The sequence below is a fragment of the Pseudophryne corroboree genome, chromosome 4, assembly GCF_028390025.1.
Source record: "Pseudophryne corroboree isolate aPseCor3 chromosome 4, aPseCor3.hap2, whole genome shotgun sequence".
NCBI classification, from domain to species: Eukaryota; Metazoa; Chordata; class Amphibia; order Anura; family Myobatrachidae; genus Pseudophryne; species Pseudophryne corroboree.
Window position 1 is genome coordinate 659,382,707 of NC_086447.1, and position 19,322 is coordinate 659,402,028.

The 19,322-nt window shown below is 48.9% G+C and overlaps 1 protein-coding gene across 4 annotated transcripts in view; it reads left to right on the forward strand.

Annotated features, from left to right (window-relative positions):
- LOC134910126 (protein Mis18-alpha-like) overlaps positions 1-19,322 on the forward strand; it is a 175,702-nt gene that overhangs the window by 55,142 nt on the left and 101,238 nt on the right. For all 4 annotated transcript variants that reach the window (XM_063917801.1, XM_063917802.1, XM_063917800.1 and 1 more), the window contains exon 4: positions 19,110-19,206. In XM_063917801.1, the coding sequence (XP_063773871.1) occupies positions 19,110-19,206 (97 nt within the window). The remainder of the gene's footprint in view (positions 1-19,109; positions 19,207-19,322) is intronic.

Sequence of the window (19,322 nt, forward strand, 5' to 3'; positions counted from 1 at the left end):
GCTGAAAAACCTGAGACGTGCCCCCACCGTTCCCGATTCCGCCTGAGCAGCCCCAGCGTCATGCTGTGGACTTACCGGAAGCAGGGGAGGACTTCTGCTCCTGGGAACTAGCTGTGTGCTGCAGCTTTTTCCCCCTTCCTCTGCCCCTCGGCAGAAAGGATGAGCCTCTAGCCCGCTTATTTTCTGGGGCCGAAAGGACTGTACCTGATAATACGGTGCTTTCTTTTGTTGTGGGGTAGCCTGTGGCAAAAAAGTCGATTTCCCAGCAGTAGCTGTGGAAACGAGGTCTGAAAGACCTTCCCCAAAAAGTTCCACCCCTTTATAGGGTAAAACTTCCATGTGCCGCTTGGAGTCGGCATCACCTGACCATTGCCTAGTCCATAACCCCCGTCTGGCGGCAATGGACATAGCGCTTATTTTTGATGCCAATCGGCAAATATCCCTCTGTGCATCACGCATGTATAAGACCGCGTCTTTTATATGGTCAATCGTTAGCAAAATATTGTCCCTATCCATGGTATCAATGTTTTCCGACAGGGAGTCTGACCACGCCGCAGCAGCACTGCACATCCAAGCTGATGCAATAGCGGGTCTCAATATAATGCCACATGTGTGTGTGTGTGTGTGTGTGTGTGTGTATATAGCTTTTAGGGTACTTTCCAGCTTTCTATCAGCAGGTTCTTTTAGGGCGGCCGTATCCGGAGACGGTAGTGCCACCTTCTTTGATAAGCGTGTCAGCGCTTTATCTACCCTAGGGGGTGTCTCCCAGCGTGACCTATCCTCTGGCGGGAAAGGGTACGCAGCCATTAACCGTTTAGAAATGATCAATTTCTTATCTGGGGAAGTCCACGCTTCCTCACACACCTCATTTAATTCGTCAGATGCAGGAAAAACTACTGGTAGTTTTTTCTCACCAAACATAATACCCTTTTTTGTGGTACCTGGGGTATCATCAGAAATGTGTGATACATTTTTCATAGCCTCAATCATATAACGGGTGGATCTATTGGAGGGTACACTCGTCTCATCATCGTCGACACTGGAGTCGGTATCCGTGTCGACATCTGTATCTGTCATCTGAGGTAGCGGGCGTTTTATAGCCCCTGATGACATTTGAGACGCTTGGACAGGCACAAGCTGAGTAGCCGGCTGTCCTATGTCGTCAAACCTTTTATGTAAGGAGCTGACACTGTCACGTAATTCCTTCCATAAGTCCATCCACACTGGTGTCGACCCCGCAGGGGGTGACATCACATTCACAGGCATTTGCTCCGCCTCCACATCATTATCCTCATCATACATGTCGACACAGCAGTACCGACACACAGCAGACACACAGGGAATGCTCTTACAGAGGACAGGACCCCACAAAGCCCTTTGGGGAGACAGAGGGAGAGTATGCCAGCACACACCAGGGCGCTATATAACACAGGGATATCACTATACAGAGTGTTTTCCCCTATAGCTGCCTATAATATATATATACTGCGCCTAAATTGTGCCCTCCCTCTCTTTTTTACCCTTTCTGTAGTGCAGGACTGCAGGGGAGAGCCAGGGAGCTTCCTTCCAGCGAAGCTGTGAGGGAATAATGGCGCCAGTGTGCTGAGGGAGTTGGCTCCGCCCCTTTTTCGGCGGGCTTTCTCCCGCTATTTTATCGTTTGGCAGGGGTTAATATACACCTATATAGCCTCTGGGGCTATATATGGTGTTAGTTTTGCCAGCCAAGGTGTTATTATTGCTGCTCAGGGCGCGCCCCCCCAGCGCCCTGCACCCATCAGTGACCGCAGTGTGTGGTGTGCATGAGGAGCAATGGCGCACAGCTGCAGTGCTGTACGCTACCTTGGAGAAGACAGAAGTCTTCAGCCGCCGATTTTCCGGACCACCTTCTTGTTTCTGGCTCTGTAAGGGGGACGGCGGCGCGGCTCCGGGAACGGACGACGAGGTCGGGTCCTGTGTTCGATCCCTCTGGAGCTAATGGTGTCCAGTAGCCTAAGAAGCCCAAGCTACCACCACTTAGGTAGGTTCGCTTCTTCTCCCCTTAGTCCCTCGTTGCAGTGAGCCTGTTGCCAGCAGGTCTCACTGAAAAAAAAAACCTAAACTATACTTTCTTTTAGGAGCTCAGGAGAGCCCCTAGTGTGCATCCAGCTCAGCCGGGCACAGAAATCTAACTGAGGCTTGGAGGAGGGTCATAGGGGGAGGAGCCAGTGCACACCAGATAGTCCTAAATCTTTCTTTAGGTGTGCCCAGTCTCCTGCGGAGCCGTCTATTCCCCATGGTCCTTACGGAGTCCCCAGCATCCACTAGGACGTCAGAGAAATATTGTTAGTTTGAAAGATTGCACAGTGTGTACGCACTATATGATTTGTTCTAAAGTTTAAGGGAAATCTTGACGATTGTCGCATTGTTTGTGCATCCTATAGTGTTTACTCAGCTTAAGTAATGCTCGTACTCATACATTATTAATTTTTTTCTATTACGTCCTCGAGGATGTTGGGGACACCAAAAGAACCATGGGATATAGACGGATCCGCAGGAGACATGGGCACTTTAAGACTTTCAAAGGGGCGTGACCTGGCTCCTCCCTCTATATCCCTCCCCAGACTCAGTTTAGAAAATGTGCCCTGCAAGATGGATGCACTCGGGGGAGCTCTTAGAGTTTCTCTTGAAAAGACTTAATGTTAGGTTTTTTATTTTGGGGAGATCTGCTGGCTACAGACTCCCTGCTTCGTGGGAAAGAGAGGAGAGCAGTCTAGTCCCACTTCTAATGAGTTTCAGGGCTCTGCTGCTGCTGACAGGATGCCTTCAGCAGCAGCAGAGGGGGGGGGGGGGGGGGGGGGGCAGGCAGGCACCCTGGAGAGCTAAAAATACCTCATTAATAAGGCTGGCATATCTGTACAAACCCCCGCCAGGATAAACATGTAAAAATAAGCGGGAAGAAGAGTGCCATGTTGGGGGCGGGGCTTCTTCTTCCAGGCTCACTCGGTGCCATTTCCTCCTCCAAGCAGCAGCGCTGGTCCTTCCTTACAGCAGACAAGTACCAGGGGCTATAAAAACGAGGGGGGAGACAGATTATTTCTATACAGATATATAGCGCTGCAGCTCTGTGACACTTGAGGGTGTTTTCAGACCTGCACTTTGGCGCGGGGGTGTGAGCTGTCTCCTTTCCTTTTGTTCCCTCACAGGCTTTTCTTTGGGTGCTGTTAGGGAGACATGTCTGAGGCAAAAGTTTCCTCTCAGGGGGATAATTTATTGGGGACACCAAATGTTTTGGGGGTCCTGTCGGCACCACCGACGGCTGATTGGTTAAATGCTTTAAATGCTACTGTTACACTGTTAACTCAAAAGTTTACTGAATCTGACTCTCAACTGCAGATTTGGAAGAAATCAGTAGATGACGCTTTATTACAAGGGTCACTGAAACGTAGTGTTGACCAATTAGATGACACCGATACCGACACGGACTCTGATACCGGTGCCAATTATGCTGATTCTAGATTAGATCCTAAATTTGCTAAGAGTATTCAATATAGGATTGTGGCTGTCAAAGACATATTACGTATTGATGAGGACCCCTTTACACCAGAAACGAGGGTCCTTATTTACAAGGAAAAGAGACGCTCGTTTTTTTCCCCCCCTTGTTTTGAACTAAATGACCTTTTTGATGGCATTTGGCATACACCTGATAAGAAATTTCTCATCCCTAATAGGATCAAGGTGGCATACCCCTTTCCCGCAGCTGATAGGGATAAGATACCCACAGTAGACAAAGCCCTAGCACGCTTGTTAAAACAGGTAGCGCTCCCTGCAGCTCAGTCGACGATTCTTAAGGAGCCAGCTGATCGTAAGCAGGAGGCTACTTTAAAAGCTATATTTACTACCACGGGGACGCAGCTTAGACCGCTTATTGCGTTAGTGTGGGTTAGTAGCGCCATTGAAAAATGGGCTGAAAGTTTATCTGCTGATTTAGATACTCTGGATAGTGATAGCATCCTAGTGACGCTTGGTTAAATCGGGGACGCGGCTGCATACTTGAAAGAGGCTGCAAGAGATGCTGGCCTCCTGGGGACTAAGGCTAATGCTATGTCTATTGCGGCTAGGCGTGTGCTATGGACTCATCAATGGAATGCTGACGCGGATTCCAAGAAAAACATGGAGTCCCTTCCCTTTAAGGGTGGGGAACTGTTTGGTGACGGCCTTACTGATTTAGTATCAGCGGCCACTGCGGGTAAGTCTACTTATTTACCTAATGCTCCTGCGCAACAGAAGAAACCGCACTATCAAATGCAGTCCTTTCGGCCCAACAAATATAGAAACGGCCGAGGTCACTTCTTCCTCGCTACCGGAGGTAGAGGAAGGGGCAAGAGAACTCCCGCTTCCTCGAGTTCACAAGAGCAGAAGTCCTCCCCGGCTTCCGCCAAATCCACCGCATGACGCCGGGTCTCCCCTACAGGAGACCGCACCGGTGGGGGCACGTCTAAGGCTTTTCAGTCAGGTTTGGGTTCGCTCGTACCTGGACCCTTGGGTATTGCAAATTGTGACCCAAGGGTACAAACAGGAATTTCAAGACCCCCCCCGTCCCCCCCCCCCCGCCGTTTTTTCAAATCATCCTTACCAGTTTCGCTTCCAGACAGCTCTAGTCTGTGGAGCAATACAAAAATTATGTCAAAATCAGGTTGTGATCCCGGTCCCCCGGGAGCAACAAGGGGAAGGTTTTTATTCAAGCCTATTTGTAGTGCCAAAGCCGGATGGCTCGGTACGACCAATCCTTAACCTAAAATCTCGAAATTTTTTCCTGAAGAAATTCAAGATGGAGAGTCTCCGAGTGGTGATCTCCAGCCTGGAGGAGGGGGTATTCATGGTGTCTTTGGACATAAAGGATGCCTACCTTCATGTTCCCATTTATCCCCCTCATCAGAGTTATCTCAGGTTTGCAATCCAGGAAACCCATTACCAATTTCAGACGTTGCCGTTTGGCCTGTCCACGGCTCCGAGGATTTTCACAAAAGTCATGGTAGAAATGATGGTTTTCCTCAGAAAAAGAGGAGTTACAATTATCCCGTACTTGGAAGATCTCCTGATAAAGGCGAGGTCCAAGGAAAAACTGGTACAGGACATTACACTGTCTCTGTCGCTTCTACAATAGCACGGCTGACTCTTGAACCTGCCGAAATCACAATTAGTTCCAAAACCCGGTTGGCATTTTTGGGTATGTTTCTGGACACGGTCCAGCTGAGAGTGTTCGTCCCTCCGGAGAAAGCACTGGATATTCAGAGTTTGGTAAAACTCATTCTGAAACCACCAACAGTCTCCATTCATCAATGCATTCGGTTGCTAGAGAAAATGGTGGCGGCATACGAGGCCCTCCAATTCGGGAGGTTCCATGCCAGAGTATTTCAGTGGGACCTGTTGGACAAATGGTCCGGATTCCACCTCCATATGCACCGGAGGATAGTTCTATCCCCCAACATCAGGATCTCACTCCTGTGGTGGCTCCACAGCTCTCACCTCTTAGAAGGACGCAGATTTGGGATCCAAGACTGGATCCTAGTGACCACGGATGCAAGTCTCTGAGGTTGGGGAGCAGTCACACAAGGGGTGACCTTCCAAGAAATATGGTCAAGTCAGGAAACTCTTCTTCACATAAACGTGCTGGAGTTGAGGGCCATTTACAACGGCCTTCTACAAGCGGAGCATCTTCTTCGAAACCGACCTGTCCTGATCCAATCGGACAATGTGACAGCAGTAGCGTACATAAACCGCCACGGCGGCACAAAGAGCAGAACAGCAATGGCAGAAGCCACAAGGATTCTTCGCTGGGCAGAGACTCGGGTAAGCGCTCTGTCAGCAATATTCCTTCCGGGAGTGGACCACTGGGAAGCAGACTTCCTCAGCAGACACTATCTACATCCAGGGGAGCGGGGCCTCCATCAGGAGGTCTTCACTCTAATCACCTATCTTTGGGGGATTCCCCACGTATACATGATGGCGTCCCGCCACAACAAAAAACTACTAATGTATTGTTCCCGGTCCAGGGACCCTCAGGCGGCGGCAGTGGATGCACTGACGTCACCTTGGGTGTATCCGTCGGTGTACGTTTTCCCTCCGCTTCCTCTCATTCCAAAGGTCCTGAGAATCCTAAGAAAATCACAGATTCCAGCGCTTCTTGTAGTTCCAGACTGGCTAAGGAGAATTTGGTACCCGGATCTTCAGGAGTTGTTAGTCGAAGATCCATGGCCTTTTCCTCTTCGCGAGGATCTGCTGCGGCAGGGGCTGTTCGTCTATCAAGACTTACAGCGGCTACGTCTGAGGTTGAACGCCAGATTTTAGGCCGTAAGGGTATTCCCGATGAAGTCATTCCCACTCTTATTCTCGCTAGGAAGGGTGTGACGTCGAAACACTATCACCGTATTTGGAGGAATTACATTTCCTGGTGCGAGTCCAAGAAAGCTCCAGTGGAGAAGTTTGACCTTGGACGTTTTCTCCATTTTCTACAAAATGGAGTGGATGTGGGCCTTAAATTAGGCTCCATAAAAGTGCAGATTTCTGCTTTGTCAATTTTCTTTCAGAAACAATTGGTCTCACTTCCTGAGGTGCAGACCTTTGTAAAAGGGGTCTTGCACATCCAACCTCCTTTTTTGCCACCTGTGGCACCTTGGGATCTTAATGTGGTTTTAACATTCCTAAAATCACATTGGTTTGAACCTTTAAGTAAAGTGGAGTTGAAATTCCTCACTTGGAAGGTTGTCATTTTGTTAGCATTGGCATCCGCAAGGCGGGTGTCTGAATTGGCGGCCTTGTCTCACAAGAGCCCTTATTTGATCTTCCATGAGGATAGGGCAGAATTGAGAACAAAGCAACAATTTCTTCCAAAGGTGGTTTCCTCTTTTCATATTAACCAACCTATTGTGGTGCCAGTGGCTACTGGCACTTTGGCTGAGGAAAAGTCTCTGGATGTCGTCAGAGCTTTGAAAATTAACGTTGCCAGAACGGCTCCAGTTAGAAAAACAGAGTCTCTGTTTGTGCTATATGCTCCCAATAAACTTGGGTATCCTGCTTCCAAGCAGACCATTGCCCGCTGGATATGTCACACAATTCAGCAGGCTCATTCCACGGCAAGTTTGCCGTTACCTAAATCGGTAAAAGCCCATTCCACTAGAAAGGTGGGCTCGTCCTGGGCAGCTGCCCGGGGTGTCTCGGCATTACAACTTTGCCGAGCAGCTACTTGGTCGGGGTCAAACACGTTTGCTAAGTTTTACAAGTTTGATACCTTGGCCGATGAAGACCTAAAGTTTGGTCAATCGGTGCTGCAGAGTCGTCCGCACTCTCCCGCCCGTTATAGAGCTTCGGTATGATCCCATGGTTCTTTTGGTGTCCCCAAGATACTCAAGGACGTAATAGGAAACAGGATTTTAATACCTACCGGTAAATCCTTTTCTATAAGTCCGTAGAGGATGTTGGGCGCCCGTCCCAGTGCGTACTGTATCTGCAGTTTAGTTCTGGTTACACACATACTGTGTTATGGTTTCTTCAGCTTGTTGCTGAATTTTGTTCATGTCCGTTGGCATGTGTTCAGTTGAATGCCATGTTATTAGGCATGTTTATGGCGTGAGCTGGTTTGATGCTCACCTTGTTTAAGTCCTTTCCTCAAAATGTCCATCTCTCCGGGCACAGTTCCAAACTGAGTCTGGGGAGGGATATAGAGGGAGGAGCCAGGTCACGCCCCTTTGAAAGTCTTAAAGTGCCCATGTCTCCTGCGGATCCGTCTATATCCCATGGTTCTTTTGGTGTCCCCAACATCCTCTACGGACCTATAGAAAAGGATTTACCGGTAGGTATTAAAATCCTGTTTTCTCTGACGTCCTAGTGGATGCTGGGGACTCCGTAAGGACCATGGGGATATAGCGGCTCCGCAGGAGACAGGGCACAATAATAAAAGCTTTAGGATCAGGTGGTGTGCACTGGCTCCTCCCCCTATGACCCTCCTCCAAGCCTTAGTTAGATTTTTGTGCCCGGCCGAGAAGGGTGCAATCTAGGTGGCTCTCCTGAGCTGCTTAGAATAAAAGTTTAAGTTAGGTTTTTTTCTTTCAGTGAGACCTGCTGGCAACAGGCTCACTGCTACGAGGGACTTAGGGGAGAGAAGTAAACTCACCTGCGTGCAGGATGGATTTGCTTCTTAGGCTACTGGACACCATTAGCTCCAGAGGGAGTCGGAACACAGGTCTCACCCTGGGGTTCGTCCCGGAGCCGTGCCGCCGACCCCCCTTGCAGATGCCGAAGTTGAAGAGGTCCAGAGATCCAGAAACAGGCGGCAGAAGACTTTCAGTCTTCATAAGGTAGCGCACAGCACTGCAGCTGTGCGCCATTGTTGTCAGCACACTTCACCAACAGTCACCAACTGTCACTGAGGGTGCAGGGCGCTGGGGGGGGCGCCCTGGGCAACAATGTATAATACCTTTTTATGGCTAAAATACATCACATATAGCCCTTGAGGCTATATGGATGTATTTAACCCCTGCCAGATCTCACAAACTCCGGGAGAAGAGCCCGCCGAAAAGGGGGCGGGGCCTATTCTCCTCAGCACACGGCGCCATTTTCCTGCTCAGCTCTGCTGTGAGGAAGGCTCCCAGGCTCTCCCCTGCACTGCACTACAGAAACAGGGTTAAAACAGAGAGGGGGGGCACTTATTTGGCGATATGATTACATATATAAAAATGCTATAAGGGAAAACACTTGTATAAGGGGTTGTCCCTGTATAATTATAGCGTTTTTGGTGTGTGCTGGCAAACTCTCCCTCTGTCTCCCCAAAGGGCTAGTGGGGTCCTGTCCTCTATCAGAGCATTCCCTGTGTGTGTGCTGTGTGTCGGTACGTGTGTGTCGACATGTAGGAGGACGATGTTGGTGAGGAGGCGGAGCAAATTGCCTGTATTGGTGATGTCACTCTCTAGGGAGTCGACACTGGAATGGATGGCTTATTTAGGAATTACGTGATAATGTCAACACGCTGCAAGGTCGGTTGACGACATGAGACGGCCGGCAAACAAATTAGTACCTGTCCAGGCGTCTCAGACACCGTCAGGGGCTTGTAAAAACGCCCATTTACCTCAGTCGGTTGACACAGACACAGACACGGACACTGACTCCAGTGTCGACGGTGAATAAACAAACGTATTTTCCTTTAGGGCCACACGTTTCATGTTAAGGGCAATGAAGGAGGTGTTACATATTTCTGATACTACAAGTACCACAAATAAGGGTATTATGTAGGGTGTGAATAAACTACTTGTAGTTTTTCCTGAATCAGATAAATTAAATGAAGTGTGTGATGATACGTGGGTTTCCTCCGATAGAAAATTATTGGCGGTATACCTTTTCCCGCCAGAAGTTAGGGCGAGTTGGGAAACACACCTTAGGGTGGATAAGGCGCTCACACGCTTATAAAAACAAGGGGCGTTACCGTCTCCAGATACGGCAGCCCTCAAGGAGCCAGCTGATAGGAAGCTGAAAAATATCCTAAAAGTATATACACACATACTGGTGTTATACTACGACCAGCAATCGCCTCAGCCTGGATGTGCAGCGCTGAGGGGGCTTGGTCGGATTTCCTGACTGAAAATATTGATACCCTTGACAGGGACAAGATTTTATGGACTATAGATGCATTTCTATATATGCGAGATGCGCAGAGGGATATTTGCATTCTGGCATCAAGAGTAAATGTGATGTCCATATCTGCCAGACGAAGACACGACAGTGGTCAGGTGATGCAGATTCCAGACGGCACATGGAAGTATTGCCGTATAAAGGGGCGGTCCATCGGACCTGGTGGCCATGGCAACAGCTGAAAAATCCACCTTTTGTTACCCCAAGTCACATCTCAGCAGAAAAGGACACAGTCTTTTCAGTCTCAGTCCTTTCGTCCCCATAAGGGCAGGCGGGCAAAAGGGCCAGTCATATCTGCCCAGGGGTAGAGGAAAGGGAAGAAGACTGCAGCAGGCAGCCCATTCCCAGGAACAGAAGCCCTCCACAGCTTCTGCCAAGTCCGCAGCATGACGCTGGGGCAGTACAAGCGGACTCAGGTGCGGTAGGGGGTCATCTCAAGAGTTTCAGCACGCAGGGGGCTCACTCACAAGTGGACTCCTGGATCCTACACGTAGTATCCCAGGTGTACATTGGAAATTCGAGACGTCTCCCCCTCACAAGTTCCTGAAGTCTGCTTTACCAACGTCTCCCTCCGACAGGGAGGCAGTATTGGGAACAATTCACAGGCTGTATTCCCAGCAGGTGATAATCAAAGTACCCCTTCTACAACAAGGGAAGGGGTATTTCTCTATCGTCCTTGTGGATGCTGGGGTTCCTGAAAGGACCATGGGGAATAGCGGCTCCGCAGGAGACAGGGCACAAAAAGTAAAGCTTTCCGATCAGGTGGTGTGCACTGGCTCCTCCCCCCATGACCCTCCTCCAGACTCCAGTTAGATTTTTGTGCCCGGCCGAGAAGGGTGCAATCTAGGTGGCTCTCCTAAAGAGCTGCTTAGAGAAAGTTTAGCTTAGGTTTTTTATTTTACAGTGAGTCCTGCTGGCAACAGGATCACTGCAACGAGGGACTTAGGGGAGAAGGAGTGAACTCACCTGCGTGCAGGATGGATTGGCTTCTTGGCTACTGGACATCAGCTCCAGAGGGACGATCACAGGTACAGCCTGGATGGTCACCGGAGCCGCGCCGCCGGCCCCCTTGCAGATGCTGAAGTAAGAAGAGGTCCAGAATCGGCGGCTGAAGACTCCTGCAGTCTTCTAAAGGTAGCGCACAGCACTGCAGCTGTGCGCCATTTTCCTCTCAGCACACTTCACACGGCAGTCACTGAGGGTGCAGGGCGCTGGGAGGGGGGCGCCCTGGGAGGCAAATGAAAACCTTTTTTGGCGAAAAATACCTCACATATAGCCCCCAGAGGCTATATGGAGATATTTAACCCCTGCCAAGATTCACTAAATAGCGGGAGACGAGCCCGCCGAAAAAGGGGCGGGGCCTATCTCCTCAGCACACAGCGCCATTTTCTCTCACAGAAAGCCTGGAGAGAAGGCTCCCAGGCTCTCCCCTGCACTGCACTACAGAAACAGGGTTAAAACAGAGAGGGGGGGCACTGATTTTGGCGATATTGAGATATATATAAAGATGCTATAAGGGAAAACACTTATATAAGGTTGTCCCTATATAATTATAGCGTTTTGGTGTGTGCTGGCAAACTCTCCCTCTGTCTCCCCAAAGGGCTAGTGTGGGTCCTGTCCTCTGTCAGAGCATTCCCGGTGTGTGTGCTGTGTGTCGGTACGTGTGTGTCGACATGTATGAGGACGATGTTGGTGAGGAGGCGGAGAAATTGCCTGTAATGGTGATGTCACTCTCTAGGGAGTCGACACCGGAATGGATGGCTTATTTAGGGAATTACGTGAGAATGTCAACACGCTGCAAGGTCGGTTGACGACGTGAGACGGCCGACAAACTATTAGTACCGGTCCAGGCGTCTCAGAAACACCGTCAGGGGCGTTAAAAACGCCCATTTACCTCAGTCGGTCGACACAGACACAGACACGGACACTGAATCCAGTGTCGACGGTGAATAAACAAACGTATTTCTCATTAGGGCCACACGTTAAGGGCAATGAAGGAGGTGTTGCATATTTCTGATACTACAAGTACCACAAAAAAGGGTATTATGTGGGAGTGAAAAAACTACCTGTAGTTTTTCCTGAATCAGATAAAATAAAATGAAGTGTGTGATGATGCGTGGGGTTACCCCGATAGCAAATATTGGCGTTATACCCTTTCCCGCCAGAAATTAGGGCGCGTTGGGAAACACCCCTTAGGGTGATAAGGCGCTCACACGCTTATCAAGTGGCGTTACCGTCTCCAGATACGGCCGCCCTCAAGGAGCCAGCTGATAGGAAGCTGGAAAGATATCCTAAAAAGTATATACACACATACGGTGGTTATACTGCGACCAGCGATCGCCATCAGCCTGGAGATGCAGTGCTGGGTTGGCTTGGTCGGATTCCCTGACTGAAAATATTTTATTCATATAGAGCATTTAATAGGATGCATTCTATATATATGTACGTGAGATGCACAGAGGGATATTTGCTCTCTGGCATCAAGATAAGTACGTTGTCCATATCACCCAGAAGATGTCATGGACACGACAGTGGTCAGGTGATACAGATCCCATACGGCACATGGAAGTATTGCCGTATAAAGGGAAGGAGTTAGTTGGGGTCGGTCCATCGAACCTGGGGACCACGGCAACAGCTGGGAAATCCAACCTTTTTACCCCAAGTTACATCTCAGCTGAAAAAGACACCGTCTTTTCAGCCTCAATCCTTCCTTTCCCATGAGGGCATGCAGGCAAAAGGCCAGTCATATCTGCCCAGACATAGAGGTAAGGGAAGTAGACTGCAGCAGGCAGCCCCTTCCCAGGAAAAGAAGCCCTCCACCGCGTCTGCCAAGTCCTCAGCATGACGCTGGGGCCATGCAAGCGGACTCAAGGTGGGGGGGTAGTCTCAAGAGTCTCAGCGCGCAGTGGGATCACTCGCAGGTTGACCCCTAGATAGTACAAGTATTATCCCAGGGGTACAGATTGGAGAGTCGAGACATCTTCTCCTCGCAGGTTTCTGAAGTCTACTTTACCAACGGCTCCCTCCGACAGGGAGGCAGCATTGGAAACAATTCACAAGCTGTATATCCAGCAGGTGATAAATCAAAGTACCCCTCCTACAACAAGGAAAAGGGTATTATTTTTCCACACTATATTGTGGTACTGACGCCAGACGGCTTGGTGAGACATAGTCTAAACTGAAATCTTTGAACACTTACATAAAAGGTTCAAATCGAGATGGAGTCACTCAGAGCAGTGATAGCGAACCGGAAAAAAGGGGACTATATGGTGTCCCTGGACATCAAGGATTACCTCCATGTCCAAATTTGCCCTTCTCAACAAGGGTACCTCTGGTTCGTGGTACAGAACTGTCAATATCAGTTTCAGACGATGCCGTTTGAATTATCCACGGCACCCCGGGCCTTTTACCAAGGTAATGGCCGAAAAGATGTTTCTTCAAAGAAAAAAGGCATCTAAATTATCCCTTACTTGGACGATATCCTGAAAAGGGCAAGTTCCAGAGAACAGTTGGAGGTCGGAAGAGCACTATCTAAAGTAGTTCTACGACAGCACGACTGGATTCTAAATATTCCAAGAATCGCAGCTGTTTTCCGACGATACGTCTGCTGTTCCTAGGAATGATTCTGGGCATAGTCCAGAAAAAGGTGTTCCTCCGGGAGGAAAAAGCCAAGGAGTTATTCGACCTAGTCAGAAACCTCCTAAAACCAGGCCAAGTATCAGTGCATCAATGCACAGGAGTCCTGGGAAAAATGGTGGCTTCTTACGAAGCGATTCCATTCGGCAGATCTCAGGGGATTTGCTGGACGAATGGTCCGGATCGCATTTTCAGATGCATCAGCGGATAATCCTGTCTCCAAGGACAAGGGTGTCTCTTCTGTGGGGGCTGCAGAGTGCTCATCTTTTAGAGGGCAGCACACTCAGCATTCAGGACTGTGTTCTGGGGACCACGGATACCAGCCTGAGAGGCTGGGGAGTAGTCACACAGGGAAAAAATTTCCAAGGAAGTGTGGTCAAGTCTGGAGACTTCTCTCCACATGAATATACTGGAGCTAAGGGCAATTTACAATGCTCTGAGCCTAGGAAGACTCCTGCTTCAAAGTCAACCGGTGCTGATCCAGTAGGACATCATCATGGCGGTCGCCCACGTTATCAGACGGGGCGACACAAGAAGCAGGAGGGCAATGACAGCAAGGATTCTTCGCTGGGCGGAAAATCATGTGATAACACTGTCAGCAGTGTTCATTCCGGGAGTGGGCAACTGGGAAGATTTCCTCAGCATAAATGAATTCCACCCGGAAAAGTGGAAACTTAATCTGGAAGTTTCCACATGATTGTAAACCGTTGGGAAAGACCAAAGGTGGTTATGATGGCGTCCCACCTGAAGCGCCAGGTCAAGAGACACTCAGGCAATAGCTGGGACGCTCTGGTAACACCGTCGGTGTACCAGTCGGTGTATGTGTTCCATCCTCTGCTTTTCATACCCAATGTATTGAAAATGATAGGAAGGAGAGGAGTAAGAACTATACTCGTGGCTCCGGTTTGGCCAAGAAGGACTTGGTTCCCGGAACTTCAAGAGATACTAAGAAGGGTCTTGATTCGGCAAGAACCGTGTCTGTTCCGGGACTTACCGCAGCTGCGTTGACGCCAAGGCGGGTGAACGCCGGATCCTAAGGGAAAGAGGCATTCCGGAAGAGGTCATCCCTACCCTGGTCAGAGCCAGGAAGGAGGTGACCGCACAACATTATCACCACTTAGGTGAAAATATGTGCCAGGGTGTGAGTCCAGGAAGGCTCCACGGAAGAATTTCAACTAGGTTAATTTCTACATTTCCTGCAAACAGGAGTGTCTATGGGTCTCAAATTGGGTCCATTAAGGTTCAAATTTCGGCCTGTTGATTTTCTTCCAGAAAGAAATTGGCTTCAGTTCCTGAAGTCCAGAAGTTGTTAAGGGAGTACTGCATATACAGCCCCTTTGATGTCTCCAGTGGCACTGGGCGATCTCAACGTAGTTTTGGGATTCCTAAAAAATCACATTGGTTTAAACAACTCAAATCTGTGGATTTGATATATCTCACATGGAAAATGACCATGCTGTTGGGCCTGGCCTCGGCCAGGCGAGTGTCAGAATTGGCGGCTTTATCTCACAAAGCCATATCTGATTGTCCATTCGGACAGAGCAAAGCTGCGGACTCGTCCCCAGTTTCTCCTTAAGGTGGTGTCAGCGTTTCACCTGAACCAGCTTATTGTGGTACCTGCGGCTACTAGGGACTTGGAGGACTCCAAGTTGCTGGATGTTATCAGGGCCCTGAAAATATAGTTTCCAGGTTGGCTGGAGTCAGGAAATCTGACTTGCTGTTTATCCTGTATGCACCCAACAATGCTGGGTGCTTCTGCTTCTAAGCAGTCGATTGCTCGTGGGATTGGTAGCACAATTCAACTTGCACATTCTGTGGCAGGCCTGCCACAGTCTAAATCTGTTAAGGCCCATTCCACAAGGAAGGTGGGCTCATCTTGGGCGGCTGCCCGAGGGGTCTCGGCATTACAACTTTGCCGAGCAGCTACGTGGTCGGGGGAGAACACGTTTGTAAAATTCTACAAATTTGATACCCTGGCAAAAGAGGACCTGGAGTTCTCTCATTCGGTGCTGCAGAGTCATCCGCACTCTCCCGCCCGTTTGGGAGCTTTGGTATAATCCCCATGGTCCTTTCAGGAACCCCAGCATCCACAAGGACGATAGAGAAAATAAGAATTTACTTACCGATAATTCTATTTCTCGGAGTCCGTAGTGGATGCTGGGCGCCCATCCCAAGTGCGGATTATCTGCAATACTTGTACATAGTTATTGCTAACTAAATCGGGTTATTGTTGTTGTGAGCCATCTTTTCAGAGGCTCCGCTGTTATCATACTGTTAACTGGGTTCAGATCACAGGTTGTACAGTGTGATTGGTGTGGCTGGTATGAGTCTTACCCGGGATTCAAAATTCCTCCCTTATTGTGTACGCTCGTCCGGGCACAGTACCTAACTGGAGTCTGGAGGAGGGTCATGGGGGGAGGAGCCAGTGCACACCACCTGATCGGAAAGCTTTACTTTTTGTGCCCTGTCTCCTGCGGAGCCGCTATTCCCCATGGTCCTTTCAGGAACCCCAGCATCCACTACGGACTCCGAGAAATAGAATTATCGGTAAGTAAATTCTTATTTATTCCACACTATATTGTGGTACTGAAGCCAGACGGCTCGGTGAGATCTGAAATATTTGAACACTTACATACAAGCGTTCAAATCAAGATGGAGTCACTCAGAGTAGTGATAGCGAACCAGGAAGAAGGGGACGATATGGTGTCACTGGATATCAGGGACGCTTACCTACATGTCCAAATTTGCCTTCTCACCAAGGGTACCTCAGGTTCGTGGTACAGAACTGTCACTATCAGTTCAGACGCTGCCGTTTGGATTGTCCACGGCACCCCGGGTCTTTACCAAGGTAATGGCCGAAATGATGATTCTTCTTAAAAGAAATATGGACGCTTTCCTGATAAAGGCAAGGTCCAGAGAACAGTTGGAGGTCGGAGTAGCACTATCTTAAGTAGAACTACGACAGCACGAGTGGATTCTAAATATTCCAAAATCGCAGTTTTTTCCGACGACACGTCTACTGTTCCTAGGGATGATTCTATGTTTTCTCCCGGAGAAGAAAGCCAGGGAGTTATCCGAGCTAGTCAGGAACCTCCTAAAACCAGGAAAAGTATCAGTGCATCATTGCACAAGGATCCTGTGAAAAATGGTGGTTTCTTACAAAGAGATCCCATTCGGTAGATTTCACGCAAGAACCTTTCCGTGGGATCTGCTGGAAAAATGGTCCGGATCGCATCTTCAGATGCATCAGCGGATAACCCTGTCTCCAAGGACAAGGGTGTTTCTTCTGCGGTGGCTGCAGAGTGCTCATCTATGAAAGGGCCGCAGATTCGGCATTCAGGACTGGGTCCTGGTGACCACGGATGCCAGCCTGAGTGGCTGGGGAGCAGTCACACAAGGAAAAAATTTCCAGAGAGTGTGATCAAGTCTGGAGACTTCTCTCCACATAAATATACTGGAGCTAAGGGCAATTTACAATGCTCTAAGCTTAGCAAGACCTCTGCTTCAAGGTCAGCCGGTATTGATCCAGTGGGACAACATCACGGCAGTCGCCCACGTAAACAGGGCGGCACAAGAAGCAGGAGGGAAATGGCAGAAACTACAAGGATTCTTCGCTGGGCGAAAAATCATGTGATAACACTCTCAGCAGTGTTCATTCCGGGAGTGGAAAACTGGGAAGCAGACTTCCTCAGCAGGCATGACCTCTACCCGGGAGAGTGGGGACTTCATCGGGAAGTCTTCCACATGATTGTAAACCGTTGGGAAAAACCAAAGGTGGACATGATGGCGTCCCGCCTGAACAAAAAACTAGACAGATATTGCGCCAGGTCAAGGGACCCTCAGGCAATAGCGGTGGACGCTCTGGTAACACTGTGGGTGTACCAGTCAGAGTATGTGTTCCCTCCTATGCCTCTCATACCAAAAGTACCGAGAATCATAAGAGGGAGATGAGTAAGAACGATACTCGTGGTTCCGGATTGGCCAAGAAGGACTTGGTACCCGAAACTTCAAGAGATGTTCACGGAAGACCCGTGGCCTCTACCTTTAAGAAAGGACCTGCTCCAGCAGGGGCCTTGTCTGTTCCAAGACTTACCGCGGCCGCGTTTGACGGCATGGCGGTTGAACGCCGGATCCTGAAAGGGCATTCCAGATGAAGTCATCCCTACCCTGGTCAAAGACAGGAAGGATGTAACCGCAAAACATTTTCACCGCATTTGGTGAAGATATGTTGCGTGGTGTGAGGCCAAGAAGGCCCCTACAGAGGAATTCCAACTGGGTCGTTTCCTACATTTCCTGAAAACAGGACTGTCTATGGGCCTAAAATTAGGGTCCATTAAGGTTCAAATTTCGGCCCTGTCGAATTTCTTCCAGAAAGAACTGGCTTTAGTGCCTGACGTTCAGATGTTTGTAAAAGGGGTACTGCATATACAGCCTCATTTTGTGCCCCAGTGGCACCTTGGGATCTCAATGTTGTTTTGAGTTTCCTAAAGTCACATTGGTTTGAACCACTCACCACTGTGGACTTAAAATATCTCACATGGAAGGTGACGATGCTATTAGCCCTGGCTTCAGCCAGGCGTGTGTCCGAATTGGCGGCTTTATCATATATAAAGCCCTTACTTAATTTTTCATTCTGACAGGGCAGAATTGAGGACTCGTCCTCAATTTCTCCTTAAGGTGTTTTCTGTTTTTCACATGAACCAACCTATTGTGGTACCTGCGGGTACTAGGGACTTGGAGGACTCCAAGTTACTTGACGTTGTCAGGGCCCTGAAAAATATGTTTCCAGGACGGCTGGAGTCAGAAAATCTGACTCGCTGTTTAGCCTGTATGCACCCAACAAGATGGGTGCTCCTGCTTCTAAGCAGACGATTGCTCGCTGGATTTGTAATACAATTCAGTTTACACATTCTGTGGCAGGCCTGCCACAGCCAAAATCTGTAAAAGCCCATTCCAAAAGGAAGGGGGCTCATCTTGGGCGACTGCCCGAGGGGTCTCGGCTTTACAACTTTGCCGAGCAGTTACTTGGTCAGGGGCAAACACGTTTGCTAAATTCTACAAATTTGATACCCTGGCTGAGGAGGACATGGAGTCTCTCATTCGGTGCTGCAGGGTCATCCGCACTCTCCCGCCCGTTTGGGAGCTTTGGTATAATCCCCATGGTCCTTACGGAGTCCCCAGCATCCACTAGGACGTCAGAGAAAATAAGATTTTACTTACCGATAAATCTATTTCTCGTAGTCCGTAGTGGATGCTGGGCGCCCATCCCAAGTGCGGATTGTCTGCAATACTTGTACATAGTTATTGTTACAAAAATCGGGTTATTCTTGTTGTGAGCCATCTTGTCAGAGGCTCCTTCGTTGTTATCATACTGTTAACTGGGTTCAGATCACAGGTTGTACGGTGTAATTGGTGTGGCTGGTATGAGTCTTACCCGGGATTCAATATCCTTCCTTATTATGCACGCTCGTCCGGGCACAGTATCCTAACTGAGGCTTGGAGGAGGGTCATAGGGGGAGGAGCCAGTGCACACCACCTGATCCTAAAGCTTTTATTATTGTGCCCCGTCTCCTGCGGAGCCGCTATATCCCCATGGTCCTTACGGAGTCCCCAGCATCCACTACGGACTACGAGAAATAGATTTATCGGTAAGTAAAATCTTATTTTTTTCACTTCTTGAACGCATGATAGGTGTCACCCGAGTGGCTGAAGCATTTTTTAGAACATGGAGAGTACAATATGTACTTGTAGTCTTTATTGCTGCACAGCTACATTATTATTGTAGTAACAGTGGTACTGTATCTTTGTTTTAGTTATACATTTGGCATTGCTGATAAACAAGTCGTCAATGACTGTGAAGAACCAAAGACGCTGAATACATTTGAAACTTTGCAGCAACAAATAAAAAAGGTAAATAAAAAGAATCTTAATTAGTTGATGTTCCATTACTGACGCTGGGATGTGTAGTTCTATAGCAGCTGCAGCGCCACTCATTACCTACCCCTGTTTCAGATTATATTATGACA